This window comes from Geospiza fortis, unplaced genomic scaffold (assembly GCF_000277835.1).
Source record: "Geospiza fortis unplaced genomic scaffold, GeoFor_1.0 scaffold95, whole genome shotgun sequence".
NCBI classification, from domain to species: domain Eukaryota; kingdom Metazoa; phylum Chordata; class Aves; order Passeriformes; family Thraupidae; genus Geospiza; species Geospiza fortis.
In genome coordinates this window covers 4,850,500-4,859,668 of record NW_005054333.1, presented here as the reverse complement: position 1 = coordinate 4,859,668, position 9,169 = coordinate 4,850,500, and the positions used below count along the sequence as shown (strand labels likewise).

General features: G+C 36.4%; 1 protein-coding gene across 3 annotated transcripts in view; it reads left to right on the top strand.

The window, feature by feature from the left end:
- CCDC126 (coiled-coil domain containing 126) overlaps positions 1-7,213 on the top strand; it is a 15,416-nt gene extending 8,203 nt beyond the window's left edge. For 2 of the 3 annotated variants that reach the window (XM_031057671.1, XM_031057672.1), the window contains exons 2-4: positions 2,224-2,361; positions 2,986-3,389; positions 5,617-7,213. In XM_031057671.1, the coding sequence (XP_030913531.1) occupies positions 3,152-3,389; positions 5,617-5,798 (420 nt within the window). In that variant the 5' untranslated portion in view covers positions 2,224-2,361; positions 2,986-3,151 and the 3' untranslated portion in view covers positions 5,799-7,213. The remainder of the gene's footprint in view (positions 1-2,223; positions 2,362-2,985; positions 3,390-5,616) is intronic. The other variant, XM_005421753.3, reaches the window with a different exon arrangement.
- Positions 7,214-9,169: the final 1,956 nt, after the last annotated feature.

The following is a 9,169-nucleotide window of genomic DNA, read 5'->3' as shown; positions in this document are numbered from 1 at the left end:
TCCTTCTGTTCCTCTTGGCTAGACCTCTTATCCTGGCTTGTGGTCTTATTTACAGTGTGATGGCAGAGTTATTTCTGCTCCAAAGGACTGTAGTGATACTGTCTAAATGCTTCAGGATGAGATATGGCTGGAGATCTGTGGAGAGCTGAACTCAATTTAAGTTTTGCAAGAGCTATCTGTTCTTTTCAGGTTTTTTTTTGGTTTTTTTTTTTTTTTTTTACTAGAAGAAGTAGAGACTGTTGGGAATGGGGTTTGAAACTTATGGTGTCTTTTTGAGAGATACTGTTTGGTCTTCTGAGCCATCACATGAATACTCTTCTCCTGGACCTCATAATGTTTTCCATCATTTTTAATACTGTTCAGAGATTATATCGAGACATAATGATGTGGGTGCAGTTTCTTCGTTAAAGTCTGAGTGCAGAGCCATGGATTTGGCAAAGAGCTAGGGAAAAGAAGTTTTGGTTAGTGCATGTTAAGGAAGATTTGTTTCAGGAAATCTTAAGCTACATAATTCCAATATTCGTGCTATGGAATGTAAATTTTTATTGTTTTCCTGCTTATTTTATGTAGTTAAGACAAATTAGTATCTTAAAACCAGTTTTAGAGGGATTAAACACATTTCTTGAACAAAGTACATCCCACTGCATTTACAGTGGTGTGTCACTGTCATATTTTCTGAAAAATCCCTTCACCAGTATTTCTTCTCCTGGGAAGCTGATAAGCCTCAGAGAAAAAGGAAAAGAATATTATCTCATTTACTTCTCCCTGATTTGCTGCTTTGGAATGTGGTCGGAGATTGTTTATCCAACATGTGAATTGTTTTTTACTTAATGACCAGTCATGGTCTGGCTGTCTCGGGATTCTGGAAGCAGTCACAAGGTTTTAGTTAATATCTTGTTAAGCCTTCTGTAAGTATCCTTTCTCTATTCTTTAGTATAGTTTTAGTGTAGTATTCTTTAATATAATACAGTAACATAAAATAATAAATTAACCTTCTGAGAACATGGAGTCAGATTCATCTTTCCTCCCCACGACGGGGGACCCCGAAAACACCACACAGTGGGAGTTCAAATTGCTGCATGTTGGCTGTCTGTCCTTGTGCACAGTCACACCCCATGGCGGAGGGTGAGCTGTTCCTCATTCAGTGGCTTGGGATTGCCACTTGCACTGGTGCACCCAGCAGTCAGTTCATGTACTGGCAGTGGCTGCCATATGGCATTTCACACACAACTGGTTGTTACTTTACAGCAGCTTTGGTGTCTAAATCCTGATGTTGTCCCTGCCTTGGGTTAATCATTTTCAGAATAATTTAGATATGCATGTTGATTTTAGAGCACTTGAAAAATTTGCCACTTGAATCAGGCATGCTGGCTGGCGTGTTGAGAGGATTATGTGAAGAGTGAAGGGTAGGGACAAGCGGCGCTGGCGCCCTGCTGGCAGTGACACTTGTGTTGGCAGCAGACGGGGGGTGTTGGCACAGGGCCGATGGAACTGGTCAGTGCAGGGCATGAAAAGTGCCGTGGAGGCAGAGTTAGGGTTAAATGGGAGCTCAGCAGCACAAGAAACTCGGTCTCAGTATTCTGATAGAAACCAAGGTGTAAGTGCCACTACAGGAAGTCTGGTGAGGAACTCTATTATATGTGTAATTTCAGTCTAGAAAGTGCTTGTGTCAGGTAGTACGTGGAGAAGAGCTGGGAATAGTGAGGAAAAATGTAACTATTGTGTAAAATGAGTAGCTTTATCTGGATGATGTTAAATAATAGAAATCCTCTTTTAAGAAAGTATTGAATAATTGGAGTAGTGTCAGAGATGGGTGAAAAATGAGAAATACGAGGTATGCACATGGAAAGAGTCTAAAAATGTGGGATCTGTTTGAGGGGTAAAAATTAGTAATAGAATGATGCCTGTAAATATATGTGCATGTACATGTACGATGAATCGACCATCTGTTATCACTGCCTTCTAACACAAGAAGAAGGAGATGCTCATGAGATTCTTACCAAGCTTTCTTTTAAAAGTATGTTGAAGTCAGTTACTGGGCATTCAAGTGTGTGCATCCATAATAAAATGGAGAGTAATTCTATGTTCTTCCCTAACTGTTTGAAGTTAGGTTTGAAAATGTAGTTCTGTTTTAAAAGCATGTAGCTTGAAGCCTTTGACTGCAACTACTCCACAAGTAAATGAAGATATCTTCACTTTTTGTTTAAATCTTTTTTTCCCCAGTACAGATATCCCTGAAGATGTGTGGCTCAAACTGCTTCAAACTGTCTGAGCATTTGTTATTTAACTGATGAAGCTTTCCTACCATTTCCTTTCCTCCTGAAGCCTTCATCTATTGAAGGATCAGAATTGGGTACTATGGTAAGACATTTTTTAAAGTCGAAGTAAAATGCTGAACTGCAATGTGCCAATTTATTTTGGTTTTATCTCTTTATTCATTAATAAGACACCACAACAAATAAAAAACCTTAATGGTGTACAAAGCCAGGAGAGGAAGCTTTGAGCTAGCTAACCAACCAAGAAACATCATTCCATGTGTTGTCTGTTCACACTTGCGCTGTACTTGAAAGTGAAGAGTAAGAATCAAGTGAATCATTTCACAAGATCTTGTGTCTAGATGTATGTGTATAACTCATCACAGTATTGTACAGAAATGTTATACAGGTCTCTTCTAGATACTGCATCTGCTTTCAAATGCATTTGAGTTTAATGTCAGTTTAAATTCCAATATTTAAAATACTTGTGGTGCTTTGTGGAAGCACAGAAGTTTTGATTTTTGGAGAATAAAAATTGGTAAAAATAGGAAGAGGAATCCCTCTAAATAACAGGTGAGAAGGAAATATAACTGAACCTGAACCTCTAAGCAGATAAAAAAACTTATTTGGTAGATGATACAACAATGCCATATTTTGAAACTGATATTTGTTCTTGATCTCAACAACAGTAGCAATTTTGAATAACTAAGTGGTTCTTTACAAATTTCAGGAATCAAGACCAGCTAAAACATGAGAAGATATATTCACGATGATCCAGCCAGAAGATCTTTCACTTCATAGAAATATTATTTTTGTTTAATATGTAATATAATTAGACAAAGCCAAATTCAGTTACTTTTCTTGAAATTAGGACGCGCCTGTGGCCTTCATCAGAAATGTTTCTAACATTTTCAAGAAAAAATATGTCCCAGAAACTGAGTATGTTTTTACTAGTCTTTGGAATCATTTGGGGTTTGATGTTGCTACGCTACACTTTTCAGTATCCAAGACGCCAAAGCAGTGCTGAGTTGCGTGGACAGATATTAGACCTCAGTAAAAGATATGTCAAAGCACTGGCAGAAGAAAATAAAAACCTGATGAATGGTGGTGGTGGAGCCTCTATGTCAGGATATGGTAAGAGGAAAAAAGCCATACTAGTTACTTGAATATATTATTTTTCTGTAAACTGTAAAGTTATACATTTTCTTTATTTTTTTTAATTAGTATATGCTCTTCAGAAGAAAAAAAAAACTTCTCTGTATTAACTGATTTGATTTTAGTTTATGCAGTGAAATTGAAGATTAAGATGAATTGCAAAATCAAGCTTCATACATGAAATTTTTGCTTTCCAGGATTTTTTTTTAGATCTCTTCAGGTACATGAATACAGTTACTTACAGAAGTAACAGCACATTTGTCTTTTTCCGAATCCTCAGCTACTGAGGAATAAGCACATGCTTGATACAGGGACAAAGTTTTATATTAAGTCACTTCAACATTCCAGATTCTTCTAGTACCTCATTGCTAACTTCCTGCTTTTATTTCTTGGATTTTCTTCTCCTTGAAAAAACAATGAAAAAGGAAGGTACTAGTTGAGTTTGCAGTCTGGAGACTGCAAGGCAATTATGAATTTGGCAGAATCTCTCCTTGTTTTAGAAGTAGCCATAAGAGACAACGTCCCTTGTCTTGTGAGCTATAATACTTGATGCATCATATCTCTGATTTGCCTGCCTTGTGAATTTGTACCTAACTTGATAAATAGGTTGCCAGTATTTACCATCTTCTGAAATATTGAAAAGATAACTAAAATAGTTTATTTTTAAAAATAGTATTTCAAAAGATGTATAGCAATGAACTTTTATCCCCTTAAGATTTGCTTAAATGGCTCTGCCTGTTGTAGGACGCCCTTTGCAGGCCTTTGGTAAGAGTGCAGGCAGCAAAAATGTGTCTGAAGTCTTTTTGCTGGTGCTAAGGAAGAAGGAGGCAAGTCTGTGATGACAAGAAGTGCAGGAACAACCCAAGAGGAATAGGAGACTAAAAAGTGTTTAAACCATTAATCCTTTCATTCTTAAAATTAATTTTTATCACAGTAAGAGACTGCCTTCTCTTTTCTTCCCTGTTTTCTCCTCCCACCTTTTTTTTTGTCATCAAGGACTTCCTTCCTTTACTGTGTAATTAAGTTTTTCTGTCATTTAAAAAAAACAAAAAAATCTTTGTGTACTGCAGCTTTCTCCTGCTCTATGAGTCTTACAGCATATTTCCAAATGAGACTTGTCTTCTGTGGTTTTGTCTGGAGTTTAATATAAACTTAAGTCATCTCTTGATCAACCTGCTGATCATCAGAATTAAAACTTGACAATTCCCTCCATCAGATTGTTGAGCATAAAATGATACTACAGAGTACACGACCCACCCTCTGTACATGACCCAGACCCTGTTCTGGCTTGAGTTGTTTAGCAATTTTTTTTTCAAAGTTAACATTACTAAACAAGAACTAGTTAATTTTAGAGGGAGGTACTTCTTTTTTTGAAATTTACGGTTAATTTTTAATTTTATCTGTTTTACGCCTATTTTTTCACTTTGATGCCTGTGATCTTTCTCCCCAATCTTTCTGCTTAATTAAATGATTAGAGGGCAGGGGGTAGAGACAGAGTTTGTAGATTTCATGTGTAAGGGGAATCTTAACAGCTTGTAAAACCTGGTTTGTTAATGTTTTTCAAATCTGAAAGAAGATGGTGATTGGCAACAGCATAAATAGTTTTTATTGAAAGATGTTGCTGTTTTTTTGTTCCAGATCATGAGAATTTTTTTACCATCTTTTCTCTTATCTTTCAGTCTATAAAGATGTAAATAGATTTTTTTACCCTTGCTTTATAGCTTATGTAAGAAGCAATAAGATACTTTTTAATAACAGCTTTTCTGTGGGCTAAATCTGTCATTTATGGGAAAGCTATTAACTACCTTTTTATGGTGGAAAGTATTTAGATATATTCTCTTGTATCCAAGACTAAAAGATGACATAGCTGAGTATTCCAATGCTGTTGTCTGGATGAAATTTGAAGTAATACCTTTGAATAGCCACTTCTAATGTTCCAACTAGTGTTTTTGCTCTTATACGCTAATACTAAATTGGCTGCCTTCACAGTTCCCTGCTATCTCCCTTCCCTAAAATAACAAAGGAATGTTATTAAAGAAAATTCAAGAAGCTGTTTAATTCTGTACTTCTTGATCAATCTGCACTCCTTTCCAAAAAGTATGCTAGGGAGAATAGCAAATCTTAAGATGTGAATATGTTGAAATGGCAGTTCTTTTCCACACAGAGTAAATAACAGGCTGTAATTTGTTTTTTCCATTATCTTCAGCTGATCTTAAAAGAACAATTGCTGTTCTCCTGGATGACATCTTACAACGCCTGGTGAAACTGGAAAGCAAGGTTGATTACATCGTTGTGAATGGCTCAGCAACAAACACCACTAATGGAACTAACCACCAGGTGCCAGTGACTGCAAACAAACGTGCAAAGCCAGCAAGCAACATCAGATAGCAAACAGGCCTGCTTTGTGTTGCTGTGCCATTGATGGATAATATTTAAGATAAGCTTTTTGTCTCTGGCTAGGGCAAAGCAGTAGTTGACTCTAAAGCAAGCATAAACTATTGTATTCTACAACCTGCTTGGATCTGTGTAGGCCTAACATGTGCTTAGGTTCTCAAAGCATTATTTCATTGCCTTTGAGCAGTGCTTCTGAAGTGGTCTTTGTTGTCTCTGAAGATATTTTGATATGATTTGATGTAGTAGGCCATTGGATAATAACAATACGTGGAAAGCAATGGGAAACATAGGTAGATTTCTAAATATATTTATTTAAGTATGAATATAACATATCTTTTGGATAGGTGAGCAATATTGTAGTTTATTCATTTTTTGTGGTCTGCATTAAGCCAAGGTAACTGAGGAAAATGTGTTGCTAAACAGATGTTAGAAGATGTGTACACTTAAAATATTTTCTTACTTATTTACTAAAACAATATTAAATTGAGGATAGCGTTGGTGGTAATATTTTAAAATTGTGACCCAAAGAATGTCTTTATTTGCACTATCTGTCAGAATAGTTAAAGAGAAGTTACTGTATATTTAAGAAAATTTATTATAATAGGAAAACATGCTAGGTAGTAACACTGTCCAGTGTTTATCTTTATTCCAGAGATAGGGCAGTTAGATTATGAAAAGCAAATCATCATCTGTGATATCTTAGATATTATTTCTTTAAAAGATATTTAAGTGTATGTATTTTGTAAATGCAGATAAAATTATTTAAGTGATGGAAATAAGTTTTGAATAAGTGAATATAGTTTATTTTTATTCATTGTTGTTTGTTTTAACATTTTGATGCCTTGCAGTTTGTGTTTAGTCTAGCACACCATCTCCCTGAATTGCTTTCTTGATCAGAAGGAAAAGCAATGAAGGGAATCAAGGCATCTCTGCATTTAACAGGGGTATGTGTACTAAGGTTGTCTAATCATGGAATATTTGAGAGCCAAGGTAATGTTTGCCTTATGTCTAAGTCAGCCTTACAGCAAAGTGAATTGCATGCAGTGTTGGGTGCACTGTATCTCAAATGTTACTGAAATCATATTGAAGTGCCACTGAACCTGTTTTTTAAACTGTACTGAATGTTTGGGGCGGACAGAATGTTCAGGGACTTTTGCCAAAAGTGTCCTGTAAGTGAGGTTTTGGGGATGAGTAAAATCAGAGGCACTGGGTGATATATCAGGCAAAGTTATGTGTTTTTTTCCTTTCTTCTGTTTCCCTGCTTATATTCTTGATGGTTATAAAGGAAAATACAATTGCAATCTTAATTAGTACTTAGTATCCAGATGATTTTTTTGTCACATTGTGTGTAAACATATACTCACTTCAATGCAGAAAGAGAAAAATAAATTTTTAATTGTACTTGTAAATGTTCCTGGGTTTGTTTGTTTGTAATTAAATAGTCTTGTCAGTCTTGCTACAGGTCCTCTGTCAGTTTCTGGATTGGAAAATTGTACATCTCTGAGTTTTAGTAGTGTTCTTTCTGGTATTCTTCCTTCTTAGTCACTGACTTCTTCTGCTCTTGAAATTCTAATGCCCTGAAACTTTCCTCAGGTTAGAGGTGAGGGGAGAAAGAATTGAAAATAAAAGAACTGATTTAGATCTTTAATGGCAAAGACTTCACTGTTTAACCTAAGAGTAAAGAAGATCTGTGCAGAACTTCTTTTGAACCTGCAGATTGACAGTGTGAAGATTAGACAGACAGACAGACAGATAGATAGATAGGTAGACAGACAGATCGATCGATCGATCGATCCATCCATCTGTGTGGTTTATTTCCTAGATACTTGGTTGTTACAAATGACAACCTTTATGCTTTAGTTCTTTTCTGAGTGGCAAAACTAAACTTCAGGTGTGCAGACTAAGGTATAAAAGGGTAAGGAAGGGATAAAGGGAGGGTCTCAGCTGACTTTCCTGTTAACAGTAGTGAGAAAACATGTGCATGTTCTAGCCTGCAGCCTCCTGTGTAGGACATGTGAGAGGTGTGGCAGCCCTACCAAGGTAGGAGGTTGTGTAAAGAACCCAAAGGCTTGTGAAGAAAGCCTACAGAAAGCCTACAACTTACCCCAGGTCCAAAATGCTTGTATCACAGCTTTTGGTTGTGTTGCCAAGCATATTTTTTCTTTCTGAGGAATATTTAAATAGTATTTCTGCTGCAGTTTTTAGGATGCAGCTGTGTATTTCCCATTTCAGATGACATCACAGAGCCTCCCAAAGTGACCTCATTTAAGTCTTGTGTGTATAGAATCTCCATATGGTTGGTTGGTTCTTAAGCTGGATGTGGTTTGGGATGTTATTTCCTTTTCTTTCTTCTTCTATTCTTTAGAAGGCAGGAGGGCATTTAACCTCTCTTATATAAACAACTGTTGATTTGGGGGATGGGGGAGTGTTTTGATTTTGTGAAATCTTTTGGTAAATTAGGGGACTTGAATTTTCCCAGCTGTAATTTGCCTCATGGGTGTTTATCAGCTGATTTCACGAGGTAATTGGCAGTACTTCTGTGCCTCTGAGTGATTGCTTAATGTAGGTAGCAAAAAATGACAAGGTTCACTTCCAAACAAAAGTTCTAATGAAGAAAAATAGAAAGAGAAGAGAATATATTGATTGCTGTCTAAATAGACAGAAATAGCCCAGGTCTCAATACAGCCCTTGAGTTCTATGACTAAATACTTGGCAGGCAAAAATCTTAGGGAAATTGTCTTTCTTTGCTCATCATTTCTGTTGCTTTTCTCATCTAAATAAATAGTTTTGAATCTCTGCATAGTGATCTAATGCAATGAAGATATCCAAGCATTTTTTCACAATTGTATGTGAAGAAGTGCTGAGCATTTCCACATTAAAGAACTTTTGAGATGAATGGATGGACAGACACTCCTCTGAAACACACTGATACAGCTCTTAACAAGCTGCCTATGCACTGTTGAGATCGCAGAAGTTTGCTGATTTGTTTTAAATGAAATAATTTTAAAAATACAGAAACATGGCTGAGGATGTACAGGTGCTTGTATTTAGTGTGGTGAAACATCAGTATCCTTGGCAGCCAGTATTATGCATCACGTATTGCACAGTTGTCTGTTTTTCCAAGTGACTGCTAAATCCTTTTTGATAACACAATCATTTAAAGAAGCTGACTAGATAGATCTGAATTCTAATTAAAAATATTTGCTAATTCAGAGGTTTCCAAACCACATCATGTTTGTGATGTGTGCAAGTTGCTTTAGCAACCAAGCACCTCCTGTGCAGGTACATGTTCTGAGGGTGTTTGCTGCTGTCACAGCCTTTGTTCATGGGAATGCAGAAGCAGAGTAAATTTGGGTACCTCTACA